Source organism: Hakea prostrata, chromosome 7 (genome assembly GCF_041222555.1).
Source record: "Hakea prostrata isolate BN-2017 chromosome 7, UWA_Hpros_2, whole genome shotgun sequence".
Lineage (NCBI taxonomy): Eukaryota > Viridiplantae > Streptophyta > Magnoliopsida > Proteales > Proteaceae > Hakea > Hakea prostrata.
This window is the reverse complement of record NC_142606.1, coordinates 65,503,958-65,527,984: the sequence shown is the minus strand read 5'-3', so window position 1 is coordinate 65,527,984 and position 24,027 is coordinate 65,503,958. Positions and strand designations below refer to the sequence as shown.

The 24,027-nt window shown below is 38.1% G+C and overlaps 1 protein-coding gene across 1 annotated transcript; it reads right to left on the bottom strand.

Moving 5' to 3' along the window:
- Positions 1-821: 821 nt before the first annotated feature.
- Positions 822-23,567, bottom strand: LOC149011725 (UPF0481 protein At3g47200-like). The gene is made up of 4 exons (XM_089162737.1): positions 23,467-23,567; positions 23,225-23,342; positions 2,236-2,370; positions 822-2,087 (listed from the first exon to the last, which is right to left on the bottom strand). Exons 1-4 carry the CDS (start codon positions 23,565-23,567, stop codon positions 822-824), a joined length of 1,620 nt encoding a protein of 539 aa, XP_089018863.1.
- Between the last annotated feature and the right edge of the window lie 460 nt (positions 23,568-24,027).

Genomic DNA, 24,027 nt, shown 5'->3' with positions numbered 1-24,027 from the left:
GATAATTTAATGGTACAAGAAACCTTGGTAGTTAAGAACAGTATGACTTTAATGGTACCAAAAATTACAAAATAAATAAAATGAAACTTTAACTTCAGGTAGCGAAAAAAAGAGAAAAAGAAAAGCTTTAGGTGGTTGAAACAAGTGAAATAAAAAAAATAAAAAAAACTTGACACAAGCTTTTGTTTGCAAGTTTAGCCATTGTGAGATGCGCTGAAAGAACTAACCATTGAAAAACAAATCATCTTTTTTTTTTCTTCTTTTGACTGGGAGGATGGGTGGCATTTTTTGTCAATAAGTAAGGGAACAGAGATTTCACGTATCTACTACTGAACTTGAATCACAAAATGCAAGCAAGGGGAGAAAACTTAACGCTGGACAGAATTTAATGTGCATAACAATCTAAGGATATCAAGCTGAGGCTTCCATTTTTTTCGAGATTGAAAAAAGAGATTCATGTTTCACCAAAAAAACAAAAAAAAATGAAGGAATTCATGTTTTTTTATTAAAAGGTCAGACTTTTATGAATATTAAAGAGATAAAAAGAAAAAACAGTCAGATATAGGAACCACAAACCCTCAACGTTACAATAGAAGTTGCCTCTTTTTTGTTTTTTTTTTTTTTTTTTTTGGGTATGACAACAGTTGACTTAATACACCAACCTCAATGGTTCCTTTTGACATGAATACTTCAATTAAAAAAGAAAACACATGAAAGAAAATCAAGTGAATATAATACAAGCAGCACGTAATAGCTAGGCATGACGATCTAAGAATATAGAAAGTGATACATGACTCAGAGTTTTGAGTATGTCTTCAATTTTAAATTTGTAAGAGAGAACAAATAGTTTGTATTATTGTCAGGATAATAACGAGCACTGCAGCAGCGACTGAAATTCCCGCCCATGGTGAGTTGAAATAGTTTTGCCTCAAATTTGCCATCCATTTATTCCATGACTTATTGTAATAACCATTCAAATCCTTGACAACACCATTGAAGTAAGGACTCGGGATTGTACCTTGGCCAACGTTGTTAAATATGTCTGCCACAACTTTTGGGCTGCCAAGAGTGTTCATAATAATTCCTTGCTCTGTTAACAAGGCCACATCCCGATCAGTGTCAATGAGGCCATCCATGAAGCTTGCAAAAGCTGTGAAGTAGCGACTAATGCAGGATTTATCTTGCTCAAAGGCTATAAGGTTTCTAAGGAGAAATTCTGTATCATAAAACATGTTGATAGTTGGGATTGTCAATACTCCTTTTCTCGTGTCAAAATGTATGTCAAATAAATTAGAAGCATTCTCCTTCTTCTGGAACTTGATACCAGCACTCTTAAGTTGCGATGCATTATAAGCAAGCTCCAGATATGATTCATTGGATGGTATCTCCCTTGGAGATGATGGGATGAGAACACATCTTAAAAGATCGAGAAAATGCTTTGGTTCGCCCTCTGCCTGTAGCAATGATTCTAATGCTTCAACACTAAAAAGGATTAGGCCAATTAGCATTTCTCCAAATTTTCTTATGAACGGCTCATATAAATCATAACTGAATGAGAAATTATGATCGCGATTGAACAGTTGGGCATCTAAATGCTTGAGAACCGAAAAAGGGAGCTGATTTTCAACCATAAACATGTCCATAGCAATATCACCAGCCCATGCATCATCCAATACCAAATGGTTCCTCTCGTTTGTTTTCCAGATGTGAAGGAACTCAAGTATAAAGCAGCTATCCATCACCATCATCTTGACAAACTCACATTTTCCTAGATTCATGGTATCTGAATAACATTTGCGAGCTTCTTCCTCCAAACAATTCAGAGCATTCACACAAAACTCAAAGGTTCTCTTACATCGCTTTAGAAGGCGATCCATATACTGCAACTTAAGTGTTTCTGTGATCCATAAGTGTTTATCATTATGATGCAGAAGGCCAATTGAGACCAAAAGAGGTGTGTACGCATCTGGCTTTTGCTTGTAAAGATTTATAGAGACATGGTATATATTACAAGGAGATCGGGACGAATTGACCTTGTTTAGCTTTTTTTCCACGGACTCGATCATTATCTTAATTTCGTCAATGATCTGTTGGCAATCATGATGTCAACTTTTTCTTTAATTACACATCTAGTAAAATCACTAACTTAAAAGTTTTCATTCATAAATGTTGTAGAATCACAAGCTAAGTTAAAGAACAAGCATTAGTATTGGCCATTGAGTAAAGTCAACTGACCTGTTCTTGTTCTTCCTCGTTGGACTCGATCAGTTTCTTGATTTCATCATCGTTGTTCATAAATGTACTAGAATCACCAGAAAAACAAGAAGCATTTGCCATTGAATGAAGCTCCATAGCTAGTGTTTTTTTCAACTAAGAAGAAGAGGAAAGAACACAATTACTACAAATGTGTAATAATCAATTAGTAAAGTTGCAGGAAACTAAACAATATGAAGCTCTTTCTAACATGGAAAATGAGATGAAATACTAACCTGTATATGCAGTTTGTGCAGGTAACCACCAATTCTTCACAAAAAAAAGCTGGCCTCAAGGGTCCTAGACGATACAAAAGCTGAAGTAAACTCTCATATTTAATGATAAATGCATGTATCAACCGTTGATGACCAATGAATCTTCTGCAATTATTACTTTTACTTTCTCATCAATAGAGGAAGGGACCTTCAAAAAATAGAATAATTGAGGACACTATAGCTGATAAAATGACAAAATGTAAACAAATTACAAAGTTTGAAATCTCCACAACCATACAACATAAAATGACAAAAGCAAGTAATAAATTGTACAATCTCATCAGCTGCCCCACACTGGACTTGAACTAAATATATCGTCAGTGAAACAAAACATCCAAGCGATGATCGAATCAATCTCACTTTTGGGAATGATTCATCCTTCTCAAATGCAGCATACATTGCTTGAGAAGTGTGCTAGTCTAAATATATGTTATGCTCCTCAAGTGTGCTAGTCTCTCCTTCTTCCTTTCCATGACAAGTTTTCGTGAAATAACTTCAATAAGATTGCTTTTTATATTCTTCCCATGCAAGTTTTAGCAAATTGAAATATTTTCCAAGGTACTCAATTTTTTTTTAATCTCATTTAACCTAAAAGACCGTTTGTTTGACCGAATATAATGGGTTGGATAAAATGTGAAGGGAAAAGCACACCGATTATAATGAAATCTTAAAAGCTAACTTTATTTGGTTTGGTGGAGTGGGAAAATGAATACATAAGCATTCTGCTGATGTGGCATCCATTTTTTTCCCACCGCATAAAAAAAGTTTATTTGTGTGAAACCTTAGCTTAGCTCGTGGGATCCACATATTTGATTTTTCATTAAAATTTAACTTTCTCTCTCCCCTTAAAGAAAATCTACTCCTAAACCTATCCAAAATTATATTTTACAAGACTCGACCTTTCCTAATATTTTTATAACTAAACTAAATTAAACCTTCTGTTAAAGCCACACTGATAAAGAAGGTCCAAAATTAAACTCTCTTGAATTGTTATTCTTTGGATTCTTGCACCTATGTGATTGATTTTCCGTGGATTGCCATGGATTTGCCATTCATGGTGTTTCTAAGTTATTCTTCACGTTTGATCTTGTGTAGGGTGTTGTTGGTGCTATTTCTGCCGATCGCCTTGAACCGTAATTTTCCGCACCAAACTCCTCAGATCTGATTCGATCTGGTTTGCTCTTCGATCGATCAACCTCTCACTCCTGAAAGAAACAGAATCACAGTAAGAAACGGAGCCGATCGTCTTGATTGGCGTCTCGTCTCCGACGATCTAGTCAGTATGGTGTCGATGGTGTTTACAGAGCTCTCTGGAGCTTCTAAAATGCTAGTAATCGAGTTCAATCAGAGTGAGCTTAGAGTTTTGGTTGATTCTAGAGACTTACATTCTTACGAATCTTCCCTCACTTTTATACTGGCTTTCCCGCTTATAATACTATTTTAATCATGACCATCACATCATCGCTCCTCTTTGGACGTCTTTGATCATCTTACCTTTATCTCTCAATTGAACCCGGCTGAGGTTGGTTTGACCGGTATAAACCTATAATGGATATATTAGTTACAACATAAGCCCCCAAGCCTGCTGATCAGGTTGAATCTAAATGAGACTCTGATCAGCAAGTTTTATCCTTTTCATCAAAATCACACAGTATTCCTTGTCCAGCTATTACGCCTTTTCCCCAGGTAATCCTCGATTTCTTCAAAACCTTGATGACGAGTTATCATATCATATCATCATTACCTTGAAAATCTACTTATAACCATGTCCCTCATGAAATCATGTCCTTTGTATTGGTTGAAATTATATTGTTGTACTCAGCCCCCAAGTTATCTTAAAACCGGCTGAAATCACTGTCTTGTCAGACCTTTTATGAATTTTCAAATATAACTTTTTAACTTCCTTAACGTTACCGCCACTTGATCACTGATTTCGTCTTTTTCCCATGCATTACCATCATATTGTTCCCTTGCCCTTTCACACATCATCTTCATTCTCTTCAACTGCTATTTTCATACGTTAGTCGATTGATCCCACGCGTCGGTTACGAAAGGTAATGACCATTGATTTTGGACCATCGTGTATTTCCCCCTCCTTTCAAGAAATCCTCTCTCATTCTTTATAAATATCAGTCAACTGTCGCCTTTTCCTTTCCGTACTCTGTTCTTCTTCGCGAACATCAAACATACCTATCTGCTATTTCCTTTATCACTCTTTTTCAGATTTTACCTTTCCAGTTTTCTTCTTCTTCCTTTCTTGTCTCCGCCATGGATACTGCTTCCAATCCTTCAGTACCCAGTACCTCTGTCCAACCTGATATACCTCCAAGCAGCGAGCAAATGAAAAACGTGTCTGGTGCTTCCTCCTCTCAGCATAATCCTTCAGACTGGAAACCTGTTCCGTATGCTCACGATGAAGCCATCCTTCTTTATACTCCTGTCAACATGTCCAGAGAAAAAATGGACCCAAAGCATGCTGGTCCCGAGTGGTATCCCACCAAAATAAAGAAATTTCACCTGGATTCTTATTTGGAAAGTTACCATTTTCCTTCTGATGCTAGAGTATGGGTTCCTGACTCCTCCGACCGTCCTTACTCAATTGATCCAGGTGTTATCACCATCTACCTTGATCACCTTGATTCAGGTTTTAGAATCCCCCTGATTCCCGTAGTTCAATCTTTATTGGACTATTATCATGTCTGTCCTTCTCAGCTTACTCCAAATAGTTGGAGACTGGTTTACTGTTTTTTTGCGTTTATTCTCCAGATGAATCGTGTCCCATTTGTTGACCTTTTCAGAAATTATTACACCTTGAAAGTATCCCGCGAACGCCGATACCTTCACTTTGCCAGAAGAACTTGCATTGTGGGTGAACTGGGAAGAGAATCCAAAATTTTCATTGATTCTTCCATTCCCCATGACAACAAGCAATGGCAGGAAAAATACTTCTTCTGCGCCATTCCAAATCCAAACTTCCGGTCTCGATGGTGTCTTCATTCCTTGGAATCCTTATCTCCTTTAAAAGTACGTCATGTGCTTACTGAATATGACCGAATAACCTGGAGTATGATTCCGACTGGAACTCCCATAGATGCGGCCAAGTTGAAGACAGATGCAGGTCTCATTAGTCATGGCCTTTTTCCAGGTAAAGATAATAACTGTTGCATACCTTTCTTTCTTTTTGTAATCCTTACTCATTATCATATATTTTTACCATCAGAAGTAATTGCTCGTCCCATCCTTAATGTTGTTGATCTAAGAAGAAGTGTTTCAGAGGAAGAGAAATCCGATTATAGGGTTATTAAACCCTCCAAGAAAAGAAAACACACTGCCCGTCATCCTTCAAAAAGAAAAACTGCTAAGAGAGATTCCCCTGATCAAGAGAAAACCACCCCGGCTCCAGAAAGTGCCATCAGAGAAGATGCCGATGTGCAAATTGTGAAAACAGTTGCAAGTGAGACCCCTGGTCCCAAGATGAGGACCTCCAGAACCTCCAATACACTGAGATGTAGACTTAGGTCTACGAGTCCGATTCCCCGACCGGGGCTCGTCTGGCTCAAAGAAGAAGAAGAAAAGAAGAAAAGAAATTCATACTGCTCCCACGGAAGTTCCCACTGTTGAAGATAGTCCACATGAAGAAATTCCTCATGATACTTCTGTCTTCCCAGAAAAAATGGTTGAGGACGAAGGTCAAGGTAAGGATTTATTTGACTATTCTTCTAACCATCTGAAGAAAATTGCTGAAGACATATTAACACATGCTGCAGGTGGTATTATTGAGGAAATAGCTGATCAATTATGTGATGAAAATGTTGATGTTCCTGTCTCTCCCTTGGATGTTGTTGCCGAGGATCGTGTGAATGAAATTTCCGTTTTACCTTTATCGATCCCTGTGTTGGATGTTGCTGTCCCAGATACTGATGTTGTTGCTGCCCCAGATACTGATGTTCCCCCTCCTAAGAAAAGTGATCAAGATGTTCCTCCTTTGGAGGAAAATAACCAAAATGTTTCCCAGGAAATTCATGAAGTAGCTCTACCAGAGAATAATCTTGTCCCACCTGAAGCTCTCATGGTAATTGACCCTCATGATGGTCATGAAAACCAAGAAAATATCATCATGCAGACTGGTTCAAATGATGCTGCAGTAAATGTTAATCCTAAGAATATTCTTGAGATAGCTGATCTCCAACCAGCCCTTGACCAGGTTGATGATACCATGAGCAATGCTGATTCCTAGAATCTTTTCCACCCTGAGTGGTTTTTAAAAGAAAATCATACGGCCAGCCGTAATTGGGAGGCTGCTAGAGAATGGGGCACAAAAGGCAGAATCCCCCGTGACAAGAGGAATACTGTACGGATGTCTGATTCTGACCTTTATTCTCATGGGTGGGGGTAAGATTTAGACCTTTTTCCCTTTCTTTTATTTAGAATTAATTTACTATTGATTTGATTATTATATTGTTTTTAATGTATATATATATATATATATATATATATATATATATATATATATATATATATATATATATATATATATATATATATATATATATATATATATATATATATATATATATATTTGATTGATCAATAGATGTTTTGGGGCTGCCTTCAATGCATTTTCTGAAGTATTTGAGAGAGAAAAAACTTTGTCTCAGGAAAATGATGAACTGATCAAAAAGAACTTCGAATTGGTTAATGAGGTATAGGATTTTCGAAGAAAATTGGGATCTTCAGAGAGAGAAAATTAACAGCAGCTGAGTTCAGAGAGATAGATTTGATGAATGATCTTGATAGTTTGCATACTGATTATGAAATTTGCTCTGACCATTGTGCTGAATTGCAGGAAGAAGTTTCTATGTTGAGAAAAGCCGTTTTGAATCATAGGAATGAGCTTTTTCAACTTAACATGTTAAAGAATGATGCCCTTGACAGGGCTAGAATTGCCACAGGTGAAAGAGAAAATTTTAAAGGAAAGCTAACCAGAGCCTTGGTTTGGTCACAAAGTATTGAGAAAGAGAAGAATGAACTCCAGGAAAAGTTTAATGAGATTGAAAAGCTAAATACAGCTTTAGAGTTGGCTCAAGAATATCATGTGAAAGCTTTCAGTTCAATTCTGCTGGAGAAGTCTGCTTTGGAGGATAAAAATAATGATTTGGGGTTAAGACTCGATGAAATAACAGTAGAAAAGGATAATCTCGATGCTTCCTTTAATTTGGTTTCTAAAGAGAAAGAAAACCTTCATGCTCTCCTGGATGAAACTTTAAAATTCAAAACTTTGCTGCATGAAGACTTAGAAGCAGAGAGGAAATAGTTTGAAGTTGAGAAGAGAAGAATACAAAGTGAAAACTAGATAGTCTTAAATTCAGTTACCTCTTCAATGAAGGAAGTTGGAGATAATCCAACTTTCCTAAGGTTTTGCAAGAATATGGTAAAGGATTGCTCTAACCAAATTTTTTCAGAAATCCTTAAGATTCATCCTGGTTTAGATTTCAAGTTGTTATCCCCAGAATTCCTCCCTTCTAGAACCTTTTTTGATCTTAGGAATTTAAAGTATCCCAGCTCTGATTGCTCATCAGAAGATGATTCTGACAATGATATGAGTGATTCCTCCAGCTCTGGCTCAGATCATTCTGCCAGTGGTTCAGATGACAATGATGATGATAATTTACCTGCTCAAGGAGATGAAGATATTGCTGCTGATGATATTGTTGATGTTGATCCATCTGGTAATGCTACAGATGTTGATCCATCTACAAAACCACAAATATGAAGAAAACACTCTTTTTGCTTTATGAACTTACCTTTTTCTTTCTTGCCTACCTCTTTTGCATATGAGGTTTTTTAACTTGTCAAACTTTTATATGAATGAAATTTTCTTCCTTCCTTCTATTGTTATATATATATATATATTTTTTTTAGTTTCGACATAATAGTATCTTTCGTAATGTTAACTATCATCTTCTAACCAACTCATAATTGATTAGATGTATACATCTTTGATGAAACTTTGTAAATTGACTTCTGATGAAAAAGTATTTGAAAGGAACTTTAATACCTGATCAGATACCTTGAGATGTTGATTTAATACCTGATCTGATCTTTGAACTTTGATTAATAGTCCTCGGTGTAACCTGATCCTTGAGTTATTTTATTGATTAATTCCGTCGTACTTGATCCGAATGCTGCCTTAGAAAGATGGCTACTGGAGCCTGACTTCGAAAAGTCGGGATCATTCCTCGGAAGGAACAATCCGGGATCATCCTCGTGAAAGGAATGATTCGTGATTAGCTTAGCATGACCTGGCTTCTTGAGCCTGACTTACGTAAAGTCGGGACCACCCTCGGAAGGAATGATCCGTGACCAGCTTCGGAAAGCATGACCAGGCCTCGGAAGGAATGATCCGTGATCAGCTTCGGAAAGCATGACCAGGCCTCGGAAGGCTGGCTACTTGAGCCTAACTCACGAAGAGTTGGGATCACCCTCGGAAGGCATGATCCGTGATCAGCTTCGGAAAGCATGACCAAGCCTCGGAAGGCTGGCTACTTGAGCCTAACTCACGAAGAGTCGGGATCACCCTCGGAAGGCATGATCCGGATCAGCTAGCATAATCATGCCTCGGAAGGCTGGCTACTTGAGCCTAACTTCAGAAAGCCGGGATCATCCTCGGAAGGAGTGATCCTGAGTCAGTGTTGAAAAGGCATGACGTGACCTCGTAAGGCTGACCACTTGGGCCTGACTTCGGAAAGTCGGGATCATCCTCGGAAGGAATGACCCTGGATCAGCGTTGAAATGGCGTGATCAGAAGAACTGGTTCGCATAAATGTCCTTTGGATTAATAATGAAGAAGAAACTTTGGATGACCACGTTTAATAAAATGCTTTCTCCAAGAATACCAGAAAATTCTTTCTACTGATAGTATTTCTTAAGGTGAATTACATTCCACGGTCGTTTCAAACAACTTCCATGAGAATCCTTCAGCCAATATGTGTTTTTGCTCACAGTTTTTGTTACCACATATGGCCCTTCCCAGTTTGCAGAAAGCTTTCCACAGTTCCTTGGATCTGATGCTGATTTTTTCCTCAAAACCAAATCTCCTACTCTGAAAGATTTATGTTTGATTCGAGCATTATAATACGCCGCTGTTCTCCTCTGATATTCCATATTACGGTATAAGGCCTTTTCTCTGACTTCATCTAAAAATTCGAGGTTTGCCCGCAGTCCTTCTTCATTAGTTATTTGATCAAATCCCTCATATCTGTTTGATCCCACCATAACCTCCACTGGAGCCAATGCTTCTAACCCATATGCCAGTCTGAAAGGTGTTTCACCTGTTGGGGTCTTGACCGTAGTCCTTTAAGCCCATAGTACATGAGGTAGTTCATCAATCCACAAACTATGCGCTTCATCCAGCCTCTTTTTTATCCCATGCAAAAGTGTTCTGTTTGTTACCTCAATTTGGCCATTGCATTGAGGATATGCCACAGATGATTGTTTGCACTCAATATGATAGTCTGCACAGAATTCCTTGAATCTTTCATTATCAAATTGCGGTCCGTGATCAGTCAGTAGAATCTTTGGTAGGCCATATCTGAACATGACATGATTTCTGAAGAATTTTTCAATTTGACACGTGGTAGTTGTTGCCAAGGCTTCTGCTTCTACCCATTTCGTGAAATAATCGATTGCAGCCACTACAAACTTTTTCCCTCCAGTTGCAACAGGAAAAGGTCCCAACAAATCCATACCCCACATAGCAAATGGGAGAGGGTTAAGAATTGATGTTAGCTGCTCTGCTGGCTGGTTCCGAATTGGTGCATGAATCTGGCATTGATGACACCTTCTTACATACTCAATCGCCTCAGATTGCATTGTGGCCAATAAAATCCTTGTCTTAAAATTTTATACGCCAAAGCTTTTCCACCTAAGTGGTTTCCACAGATTCCTTCGTGAACCTCGAATAAGGCATAAAGAGCATCAGAGGGTCCCAAACATTTCAAAAGTGGCCCAAAAACTGTTCTTTTATATAATAACTCATTTTTTAGAATAAACCTGGCAGCTCTTCTTTTCACAGTTCTGGCCTTTTCCCTATCTTCAGGAAGAATACCATCCTTCAGATACTGTATAATAGGATCCATCCAAGATATATGTGCGTCAATTTCCATTATCTCTGGCTCTGAATATGCCGGAATATCTAGCTCCTCATAATATACAGTTTGTGGAATAGAAACAAACTTTGTGGATGCCAATTTTGCCAGAGAATCTGCTTCATTATTTTGATTTCGAGATATCCTTGTGACTGAGAATTGTGCGAACCATTCCTTACATTGTGATACTTTTTTAAGATAGCTGACCATTCGATCATCTTTCGCACCATACGCTCCCGTGACTTGACTGACCACCAGCTCAGAATCACTTTTTACTTCGATGCTTTGAACACAGAGAGATTTGGCTAGTCGTAACCCTGCAATAAGAGCTTCATATTCTGCTTCATTGTTTGAAGCATGAAAATTAAACCGAAGTGCATTTTGAATTACAAATCCGAACGGACTTTGTAAAATCACTCCCACTCCTGATCCCTGCGAATGACTTGACCCATCTACATGTAAGGTCCACACAGAAGACACCTTACTAGAATCTTTTTCCTCCTCTGGTGATGAAATACTTTCAGCAATAAAATCAGCCAAAACTTGTGCCTTTATCGCAGTTCTAGGTTTATAATCTATATCATGTTCTGTTAACTCTACTGCCCATGATACCATTCTCCCCGCCAAATCAGGCTTATGCAGTATTTTCTTTAAAGGCCAGTTAGTAAGAACAATAATTGGATGAGCCTGAAATAGGGTCGGAGCTTCCTGGCTGCTACTATTAAGGCGAAAGCCTGTTTCTCAAATTTCGGATATCTAGATTCTGCATCTAACAATGTATGGCTTACAAAGTAGATAGGATTTTGAACAGTACCTTCCTCCCGGATTAACACCGCGCTTACCGCCGCCTTTGAAGAAGATAGATATATCTACAAGCTCTCTCCAGGTTTTGGTCGAGATAAAACTGGTGGACTGGTCAACCTCCTCTTCAGCTCTTCAAATGAATTCTGACAGTCCTCTGACCATTTGAATTCGTTGAGTGCATTTAGATTCTTCACCGCCTTGAAGAATGGTGCACACTTATCTCCTGATCTGGATATAAATCTACTTAATGCTGCAACTCTTCCTGTTAAGCTTTGAATTTCTTTCATACTGCTGGGAGCCGTCATATTTAAGATAGCCCTGATTTTTTCTGGATTTGCTTCAATACCCCTTTGTGTGACCATGAAACCTAGGAATTTACCAGATGAAACTCCAAATGCACACTTCTCAGGATTGAGTCTCATTCCATTTCTCCTCAATACATCAAAGCACTCTCTTAAATCGGCGAGATGATCAGATTTAAATTGACTTTTTACAAGAAGATCATCCACATAAACCTCCATATTTCTTCCAATCTGATCAGCGAACAGCTTGTTCATTGCCCTTTGGTATGTTGCACCAGCATTTTTTAACCCAAAAGGCATAACTTTATAACAATAGCTTTCCCGATTGGTCATGAATGCCGTGTGAGGCTGATCCTCTTTCTTCATAAGAATTTGATTATAACCAGAATAGGCGTCCATAAAACTCAACATTTGCTGACCTGATGTAGCATCGATTAACTAATCAATTCGCTGCAAAGGATAGCAATCCTTGGGACATGCCTTGTTCAAATCAGTGTAATCTACACACATTCGCCATTTTCCATTATGCTTTTTCACCATTACCACATTTGCTAGCCACCTTGGACACTCGATTTGCTCAATGAACTCAGATCTCCTAAGCTTGTCCACTTCAACCTTAATTGCATCATGCTTTTCTGACGAGAAATTCCTTCGTCTCTGTTTCACTGGTTTGATAGATTTATCTATCCATAGACAATGCTCCTCCACTTCTCTGCTTAAACCTAGCATGTCTTGTGCTGACCAGGCAAAGACATCTGCGTTTTGCTGAAGAAATTCTTTCAATTGCTCCTTGTCCTGACTGTTCTGATCAGCTCCTATCATGGTCCCTTTTTCTGGATTCTCCAAACCAAAACAATTTTTTTCCAGCTTTTCTACCGGTTCACTTCTTTGAATTTTTTCCTCATCCCTGTTATCCGTAGCTTCAACAGTAAAGGCGAGTGCCTTACCTTGTGCTTTTGAATCCTTCAAAAAAGTTGTATAGCTCTGCCTTGAAGTTTTCTAATCTGATTTGCATTCTCCAATGCCTCCTTCCGTTGGGAACTTGACCTTCAAATGTCTTGTCGAAATTATTGCACCAATAGTATTCAACATTGGTCTCCCGAGAATTATATTGTATGCTGATAGACTCTTTATTAACAAAAATTTAGTAACTGTAGTTACCGTTTGTGGATGTGTTCCAAGTGTTATTGTTAGCTCCACAGTCCCCTCTACCGAAGTAGACTCTCCAGAAAATCCAAATAGCCTTGTGCTGCAAGGTTTTATCTTGACCGTATCCAACTTCAATCGCTGAAAAGCTTCGTAAGACATGATGTCTACAGATGATCCTGTGTCTACCAGAACTCTATGAATATCTATGTTTGCCACCTCGATGACCACCACAATGGCGTCATCGTGTGGTTCTTGAATTCCTTCCATTTCTTCCTCTGTGAAGACTATTTCCTTCATCATTTTGATTCTTCTAGTAGTAACATGAGATTCGACAGTATTCACATACCTGGCATGCGCCTTAGATTTTGAAATTGAATTTAAGTCCAAACTTCCGAGGATGGTCATGACGGGGGACTGCTTCTGTTGAATCTGCCGATTTTCCTGCTGTTTAGTATTTTCCTCTGGCGAGTTGTACTGAAAATCTCCCTTGACTTGTTCTTCTCTAGCTGGTGTTCGATTGTTCCACCTTCTCGGCTGATCAGCGGCATTTCTTCTGTTGCCCCCATTTCTCTTTTGTACATATTGGTCCAATCTTCCTTGACTAATTAGTCGTTCAATTTCATTTTTTAGAATTCTGCAGTCATCGGTATCATGACCATGATCTTTGTGATATCTACAGAATCTATTCGGATTCCTTTCATCCGCCTTTGCTATCATAGGTAATGGCCATTTCATAAATCCCTGATGCTTAATTTGCATCAGAATTTCTGATCTTCTTGCGTTGAGAGGAGTGTAGTTTTCTTGGAATGGTTTTGGGATGTCCCTTCTGTATTGACGATCAGGAATATTTCTTGAAAAACTCCTGCTATTCCTTCGCTCTCTCTGATCTCTCTGATCAGATTTCACAACTCCATCATCTTTCCTTTTAATTCCACTGCTGTTAGTTTATTTTCTTGCTTGGAGAATGTCTTTCATATTTGCATACTGATTACAGCGAGTCGTCAATTCCGCTATATTCGTTGGCTTGTTCATGATTAGGAATTCCAGAAGATGCTCATCTGTTAGGCCTCTGAACATAGCGTCATATGCCACCGCGTCATTCAAATTTTTAATTTGAATTGACTCCTGATTGAATCTCTTCATGTAATTTCGAACTGATTCTCCAAATTTTTGATGGATTGCAGCTAAATTATCAACAATTTTGCTGCTTTTCATGCTACTTTGGAATCTTGACAAGAATAGTTTCGTCAAATCCTTAAAATCCTTAATGGAATCTGGTAATAAGCTGAAGAACCAGGTTGTTGTAGATCCTTTCAAGGAAGATGGAAATGAGCGACACTTTAAAATATCAGAGTTACCTGCTAGCATCATAACAGAGTTGAACTGAGCCAGGTGTTCCATTGGATCTGTGCTTCCATCATACATCGTGAATGTCGGAAGTTTAAAATTGCGCGGCAATGGTGCTGACATAATGTCTTTAGCAAATGGATTTTGGTTCATTATTTCCTCAGCTTTTTCTCCGCCATCTTTGTTCACCAGTCGCTGAATCTGATCATCGAGGACGCGAAATCTTTTACTGATTTCCGATCCATAGACTTCAAATCTGCAATCTCCTGATTTTCCTGTTTCTTTCTTATCTCTCCAATCCGCAACGCTTCTACTCTTTTTGCTCCAGATATGACTCAATTGATCATCTCTAGACGATTCTCGATCTTCAGTCTCTAGTGGAATATAGTTTGGATCCGCACTTTCTCCTGATCCTTCCTTCAGAAATGATCTCCTTCGGCTTCCTCCTGACTTTTGAATCTGAGAATTTGGGACAGAGGTCGCTTTTGCTCGGGAAAGAGTTCGAGATCTTCCAGCTGACAAAACCGGAACTCTTTCCTCAGGATGTACTCCGATCCGCTTGATGAAAGTCCTCATCGATTTTGTGTCTCCGGTATTTGATGCTTGCATGCTCTCAAACCGCTCAGCGATCAGATTTGGATCTAACTCTGGACGAGATGTCGCCAATGTATCTGCTAATTGTTTCTCTTGCCTTTCAAGCTAATCAGTTGGACGAGGTGGAGAATGATCCTCCAACATTCTCTGCCTCTGTCGAGTTTGCATCACTGGAAATTGCGGCATCGGAACCACTTCTCTCGTTCTTCTTTTTGGATTTACTCTCCTTGGCTCCCTCTGGCTTGTTTCCGCCATTTCTATCGGTAATTCCTCCTCTCGCTCAGGTGATTGAGCCATAGCTTCTGTTCTGACCTTTATTCCCACAGACGGCGCCAAATGTTGGTGCTATTTCTGCCGATCGCCTTGAACCGTAGTTTTCCGCACCAAACTCCTCAGATCTGATTCGATCTGGTTTGCTCTTCGATCGATCATCCTCTCACTCCTGAAAGAAACAGAATCACAGTAAGAAACGAAGCCGATCGTCTTGATCGGCGTCTTGTCTCCGACAATCTAGTCAGTATGGTGTCGATGGTGTTTACAGAGCTCTCTGGAGCTTCTAAAATGCTAGTAATCGAGTTCAATCAGAGTGAGCTTAGAGTTTTGGTTGATTCTAGAGACTTACCTTCTTACGAATCTTCCCTCGTTTATACTGGCTTTCCCGCTTATAATACTCTTTCAATCATGACCATCAGATCATCGCTCCTCTTTGGACGTCTTTGATCATCTTACCTTTATCTCTCAATTGAACCCGGCTGAGGTTGGTTTGACCGGTATAAACCGGTAATGGATATATTAGTTACAACAGTGCTAACCCGTCATTTTCCAGACAAATCAATTCGAATAGAGCTCACTTGACTTGTATTACACATAACTCGCTGAAATGGTGGAAAAAATTGCAATCGTTAGCGGAGGCACCCTACTCAATCACGGTTTTGTTTTCTATAGGTTTAATCAAATATCAACCAAGGTTAAATTCTTCAAATTTAAAGTTTTAAAATCATGAAATAGAAAAAAAATATATATATTATAAGTACATTCCATCATTTTTATTGAAACTGCTGAATCCAAATTCTCCTAATGTTGTAATACTAACTATTAAAAAGACGTAACAGTATTTTGATCATAAAAATAATAGTTTATCTTTAATTAGTTCTTTTAGGATATTAAAGGGAGGCAACTGCAAGATATTATTTTTTTTGGGGTTAAAAATTAATTGAATCAAACCTCAGGGTTGAAATCATGATAAGAATTACCATGGTTGAGTTGCTCAGTTGGTAAAACCAATATCTTTTATTGAAGAAGTCGTGACATGTGATTTCAATTATGCCTGATGTCATATTATTTAACTCCAAAAAAAAATTTCACGATAAGGGTTTAATTTGATGAAATGGGTCCCGTAAAAAATAAATCGCTCTCAAATTTTCTACCACGCAAGGGTCTTTCAGATGAAATGGCCCCAGTCCCTTAGTATGCGTTTGGTAACGTTTCTGTTCTGAGAAACCAGTTCTTATGCAAAACCGTTTTTTAATGTTTCTGTGCTAAAAGACCGGTCTTTGCTTGAAATTGGCTGTTTGATAAATCCTTTCTGAAAATATTTTTAAAACACTAATAGAATATGTTAGTGTTTTTTTTTTTTTTTTTTTTTTTTTTTTTGGATTGAAAAATAAGTTGGTGTTTGATAAACTTGTTCTAAGGCTTCAATTCGAACCAATTTTATTACTTCCGTTTCTGTTCTTTGGTAAAACCATATTTTTTATGTTCTGCAAAAAGCGTTATTTAGAACACTTTTCTGACTGGTCTGTTCTTAAAAAACAGAAGAACGAACCGTTTTATCAAACGCCTCTAACCCGTTCTTCCGTTTCCAAAGAACAGAAGAACGCCAGAAACGTTTTTTAAGAATGTTATCAAACGCGCCCTCAACTTGGTAAAAAATAATAATAAATTAAAAAAAATCCCTATCAAATGTAGAAAATTAAATATTTTTTCAAATGAGTGGTCCCCATCAAACATAGAAAACTCTCAAATTTCCACTCAGGGGAACATTTGTTTCCGATAAGGTGGGCCGACCAAGGATACAATGATCCCAATTTTCAACACAGCAGATCAATACTTTTTTGTCTTCTATGTTTGAACGGATAAAAGAAACAAAGTTTAATGATGGAGGCTTCGGGTCCTCCGCCTTTGTCATGGATGCACGAAACATGTGTAATTTGATTATTTCCGACAAGTTCGTACAATAGCGTGATTAATTGATTATTGTTTTTCATTTTTTCTGCAGGTAGGTTCGGCGTTTGAAAAAATCCAAAAGCTGGGAAGTTGTTTTATTCCAAGGGTATGTTTTGCGAGCTGGGCAGTTGAAGTCAGAGCTGTAAAATATTGTATCTGATGTGAAATTGAATGGAAATTTAAATAAGGTATTTGAATTTGTATTTAAAATTTTATAAAATATTTAATATTATTTAAGTCGACAAATTATCGAACTATTGATTTTCAAATTCCAATTTTCATTTTCCAGTTATCCATTCCCGAGTTCAATTATTAGCCTTGTAGAAAGAAAAAAAAATCTATGATTGATCAAATGAATTTTCCATAATTTGGCCAATTGGCTATGGAGAATTCATGGGGTTTTGGGTGAGTTTCAAACTATTAGCTAGGGTTAACCAGTTCAAATTTATTTTGGTGAGATGTCATTTAAAATTAACACATAATATAATTTTTCACCAAAAAATAAAAATAAAAATTTAACTAGATAAAATTTTAATTGGATAATTATTCAATTTGAAAAGCAATTATCTAAATCCGAATTTAGTATTGGATGGATATGGATAATTTTTTTAATAAGAAAAAAATCCGAATTAGAATGCCCTTAAACAAACATGAATGTAATTTTTCGATAGATTTCAACTATCCAGTTACACGTCTAATTGAAGTACCCTTTTTGTTTTGGCTTCTTGCATCTTTGTCTCCCTAAGAGATGTCTCAACCTTAGTCTTTTGAGCAGTAGATCTTAAGTTTGTTTACCAACAATTGAAGTTGAGCTACTAAAGATGACATGGGAGCATTAGAGTGTCAACCTAACAAACAATTTTGCACCTTAACCATGAATTCTTATCTAATGACTATACTACAGCCATGGCTGCCCTCATTGTTGCTCCATCTTTCTCCATAAATCAATTTCACAAAGTTCCCTCTTTGTTGGAAGCTGATAATTTTCCACCCCTGCTAAATGCTACAGATAAATCATCTACGTTATGGGTGTTGATTCTCGTGCCAATCTTTATATATTTTCCGATCTAGCTTTATTTCATTCTGATAGTCTTATTCTCAACACCTAATCTATTCATCTTTCAAATGGAGGTTGCTTCAGTTACTCATATTGAGAGTTGTAGTCCACACCCACTTTACTCCTCATGAATGTGTTACGTATTCCTTCTCTTGAGTTTAATTTGTTATTACTCAACTTACCCAACAACTTTATTGTATCATTACTTTCTATCTTGGTCATTATGTGATACAAGATCTATGCACAAAAGAGATGATTCGGTTGGTTAAGGCGTTTAGTGGTATTTATTATTTAGATTTTGTTAAGGTTTTTTTCTGGCACTTCACCAACAACCTTGGCCTAATCTAGAGTTGCCCTAGCCACCACATTATCACCAGCTATTTAGGGCATCTTTGGAAAGACACTTGGAAGCATGCCAACCCTGGCCAAACCCTTGTCTTCAATTGAAGATAATCTCTAGAGTCTTATCTTATCGCAAACACAAAGTGATCTTTAGAAGTCTACGTTATCTAAAACTTAGTTGAATCTTCAATGTTCAACATTATTTCAACACACAAGGACCTCTGGAATTCTACATTATCTCAACAACAAAACTCTAACCTATCTCAACAACCAAAGCATCTTTAGAATTCTACCTTATCTCAAACACACAAGAAACATAGTCAATGTTCTTTCTGATGCAGTTATGTCTTGACCTGCCTAGATACAAGCTGAAATGGGTTGGGATGAATTGTTGCGGCCAAGGTTGACATGCTTTAAGATATAACACCAGCACTCCTCTGGGTAGGTCTAGTCACTCTGATCCTGCAAGGACTGGTTACCTTTGTTGGGATCCTGGGTAAAGGGATAAGTTCACACCTGGCTCACAAAAATGGTTGGGGTTTAAGTCAACACTCTCTTACCACGACCATTGGCATGAGTACTGGCGCATGTTGGGGTTTCTAATCCAATGCAAGTTATACTGGTAACATACTATATGGAATCCAGATACTTCCCTTATGGCACCAACCAACTCGGTTCAGTATCCTTCGCAACCTAGGCGTGAGAACCCTCACGAACTAGCTACCACTGTTGGACTCCACTCCTTAACCCTATGGTCATCCACATATTGTTGGGGCGGAGTGCTCTCATGACTCCTCACGACAGCTGGTCCGCTCCTTGGTCGTCCATGAGCCCAACCCTGACATATGCAATCCTATCATTGCATAACCAACAGTGGATCACTGAGTCTTCGCACGGGACTGGTTACCGTTGTAGGATGAAACAGAGTCACTTCACCATTGTCACTGGTGTGACATCTAGCCCAAACCTAGCCTGAACACCCTATTTGTTTTGGGTGAAGAAGGGTTTGTTTAATGTTTGACCTAGAGTTGGACCTTAAATACCGTGTTGTTATCCTTGGAAAGTCCTAGGAAGTCAAGTCAGACCTCTCCCTTAGTGTAAAAGACATGGTGTTTGACCCGAAACCTATGGATATTCATGATAGTGTTTCCTTATGGAAACCTTATTTGATTTGGAGTTGCACTACTCATTTGTGAAGAAGAACTTGGTTGATGGGCCTAAAGCCTAGTTGGACCTGGTTTGAAGACATCCTTCCATACTAGGTAAGTAGTATGATGTGTTGAAAGAAGCCCATCCAAAAACATTGAAGTTAGGCCCATTAAATCCCTATTTTTGAACAAGCTGTCTAGGTAGGGGTAATTTGGTAAATTTCTGTTTTGAAGGTTTTTAAAAGCTTTATTTCTTTGAATTTTGTGGTAAACTATCCCACTATGTCCCACTATGTTTCTAAACCTCTAGAGAACGTGGGAAGAGCCCTAGAACCTCTCCTCCAAAGCCAAGGAAGATCCTCAAGCATCTGTTCAGGTTTCTTCATCGGTTTCTCTTCTAAAATGTTAGTATTCAATTTGTTTATTCTTTAATTCATTCTTTCTTCTCTACTTATGATCTTCTGATTATGAGAAGGGTATTACACTACTGTAATGACCTCTTCTCTAATTCTAATAGCGCTAGAGTGAATCCCCCAATTCACTCTATGTTCTTGAAGCCATATGCAGATGATTCTTGAATTTGACTCCACCAAAGATCTTGATGACACTTTCCCTGATTTTTCTACCTATCTTTATGACAAAGTACACTTGCGTTGTTATTTTTCACAACAAGGACCATGATAGGAGCTGAATAGACAGAACAAGACGAAATGTTGTAAACTGAGTTTCTTCGAAAGAGCACAGATGTATTTGCTTGGTCAGGTTAAGACATGCCAGGACTGAGCAGAGAGTTGGCAAAGCATAGCCTTTGGATTGACAGTACCATAAAACTTGTGAAGCAAAGGAGAAGAAATTTCTCACCAGAAAAGCATGAGGCATAAAAGTTGAAGTGGAAAAGCTCAAAAAGTTAGAATTTATAGAGCAAATTGAATGTCTGAAGTGATTAACAAATGTGGTGCTGGTGACAAAACACAATGGAAAATGGAGAATGTGTGTAGACTACACTGATCTGAACAAAGCCTATCCAAAGGATTGCTACCCGTTACCACGAATTGATCAACTGATAGATGCCACTTTAGGTCAGCAAATGTTAAGTTTTATGGACACATATTCTGGCTACAATCATATACTTATGAAAAAGGAGGATCAACCCCATACAACATTTATGACCAATCGAGAAAGCTACTATTACAAAGTAATGCCTTTCGGTTTAGAAAACATTGGGGCAACATACCAAAGGGCGATGAACAAATTATTTGCTAATCAAATTGGCTGTAACATGGAGATGTATGTAGATGATCTTTTGGTGAAGGGTAAAGCTAATCATCTATCTAATTTGGAAAAATGCTTTGACAATCTGAGAAGAAATGGAATGAAGCTCAACCTCGAAAATGTGCATTTGGGGTCTCATCAAGAAAATTTTTGGGGTAGATGCTCACCCAGCAAGGTATTGAGGTGAATCCAAAAAAAATAAAAGCTATTTTAGACATGGAGCCTCTGAGTAACGTAAAAGAGATTCAAAGCTTGACATGGAAGATAGTAGCCTTGAGTAGATTCATATCTTGATCTGGAGATAAGTGTGCACCTTTTTTCAAAGCATTAAAGAACTTAAATGCACAAAATGAATTCAGGTGGTTAGAAGAATACCAAACTTCATTCGAAGAATTAAAAAGGAGACTAACCAGCCCACTAGTGCTATCTCGGCCGATTCCAGGGGAGGCTTTACAAATATATCTATCTTCTACAACAGCAGCAGTGAGCGCAGTATTAATCCAAGAAGAAGGTACACATCAAAATCCAATTTACTTTTAAGTCATACACTGTTAGATTCGGAAACTAGATATCCCAAATTTGAAAAGCAAGCCTTGGTTCTATTAGTGGCGGCCAGGAAACTTAGACCTTATTTTCAAGCACACTCTATTTTTGTCTTAACTAATTGGCCATTGTAGAAGATACTTCATAAACCCGATCTTGGTGGGAGAATGGTATCTTGGGCAGTAGAATTAACGGAGCACCATATTGATTATAAACCTAGAGCTACAATAAAATCACAATCTTAGTAGACTTTGTCATTGAGAGTATCTTGCCACCCATGGATTGAGAAAATCCCAGTGAAATTCTTGGCAAATGGATTCTCCATGTTGACGGCTAGAGTCACTCTCAGGGATCTGGAGCTTGATTGATTCTTCAAAGTCCATCCGATTTTGTCATTCAAAGTGCACTTCGCTTCGAATTTCATGCTTCTAATAATGAAGCAGAGTATGAAGCTTTAATTGCAGGCCGCCGTTTAGCCAAATCTCTGTGCGTGCAAGACATTGAGGTCAAAAGTGATCTTGAATTAGTGGTCAGCCAAGTCATAAGGGTATACGAAGCAAAAGATGATAGGATGATCATCTATCTAAAGAAGGTGCTTGAATTCTAGGCATGGTTCATGCAATTTCTAATATTAAGGATATCAAGAAGCCAGAATACGATGGCAAATTGCTTGGCAAAACTTGCTTCAAATTTTTTTTCCTCTCTTCCCCAAGTGGTGTATATTGAGAATTGAGTCCTCCAACGTATTTAGAGCCTGAGATAATGGAAATTGATAGTGAATCATCTTGGATGAATCCTATAATAGATTCAAATTGCATACACATTTTCTAGTTTCTTCTCTTTAAATAATAGCACAAACAGTAGTGAATGTGGGAAAATCTTTTTGGCGACGGTTACAATCGTCACGAATAATGGATTTTATTTGCGATTACAATCGTCACGAATAATTTGATTGTTGGCAATGGTAATAAGCGTCACCAAAAACTTTTTGGGCAACGGTAGCCGACATGGGTAATTTTACGCATTTTTTGGGGACGAATATTTTAGAAGCGTCGCAGAAAATTGGCTTTTTGGCAATAGTTTGAAAGCATCGTAGAAAACTATGTTGGCTAACCATTCCTTAGCAAACCGTAGAGATAAATTCTCATATTTAGTGATGGAAGAAATAAAATCTTCGCCCAAAAAGACTTTTTTTTTTTTAATTAAAAAAATCATCATCAATCCTAAGCTAGAAGAAACATACACCTGGAGTGATAAGTAACATGTAAAATTATCACTTCTAACTTAAGGGACGAATTTGTATAATATTTGGAAACAGGGAAAGAAATGGTTTCTTGATCAATCAACTCTAAAACGATCCTCCATCACTTCCCCCACTGCAGCCCTGGTAGGAAGAGGGAGTGAAATGTCACAAGTGACAATCAAAAACATTCAATTGAAACTTCTTTAACCGCACAATTCAGAGACTACTCTTTAGAAATAAAAGATTCTCCAGCAGCCAATTCACTTCAAAGACCTTAAAATGATGCAACAATATGTCACCAAGTGAAAAATAAAATAAGAAAATAATTTTGAGAATTAGGAGCTCACATGGACTGTTCCTCGCTGGTGGCCGATACCTTGGTTGTTTGGCACAACTATTGATAGATTTGTCGGTCTTATTGGATTCCGAATATGGAAAGAAATGGATGACAAGTCAAGACTATTATTCCAAAATCAATATCATGGAAAAGCAATGATGATCTATCAAATCCAGGCGTCTTACCAGGTTGTCCGATTCTAGCTTCCTCTGAGGAGCTGCTTCAACCATTATAACTAGATAAGAAATTGCATCCTCACTTGGAGAAGGTATGAGAACAGAGAGAAGATCGAACATTGGCAGACTGCAACATCAAATTTGATTATTAAACTCTAAAAATTAACATCTATCACCATAACTATCATAAGTGCCAGAAAAGAAAATTCTTATAGACAACCCGGGAGTGTGTAACGAATCCACAAACCAACCCAGTCAGGATTGCCTGATTTGAATCAAAACAGTCATTTGCAATTCCAAAGATAAACATTCTCAAACTTTCCCAGAAATCCCCATAGAGACCAGCAAGCATTTAACCATGTCTCAATCGATGTCAATGACATTAAATATTAGGAAATCATGCGTCCAAAAGTCTGCTCAGCCTTAGATCTCTGATAACGAACCTACAAGACAGGGTTAGATGTGGCCGACCACGGGGTCGGGAGGCTAGTTCCGAAGGCTAAGTCAGTCTATGAACTGATCACAGAGCTCTGGCTAGATGCAGAGCCTAAATTGAATATGAAAATAAGAGAAACGATTCCGATCCCTCGTATACGAGTAGGCTACTCGTTTATATAGATTTTACTGTTGATTCTTGATCGTTGGATGCATTCGTGATCCTCGTTGGTGGCCGTCTGATTGTAGGGTTTTACCCTTGATATTTGGTAAGGTGGGTAGTTACCAATTTTGGCACGATCCCCACTCCGCCTCAATGGCAGTTACCTCCTTTAACTTGGTTACATATCCCGTAAGATTCGGGATCACGTTCTTGG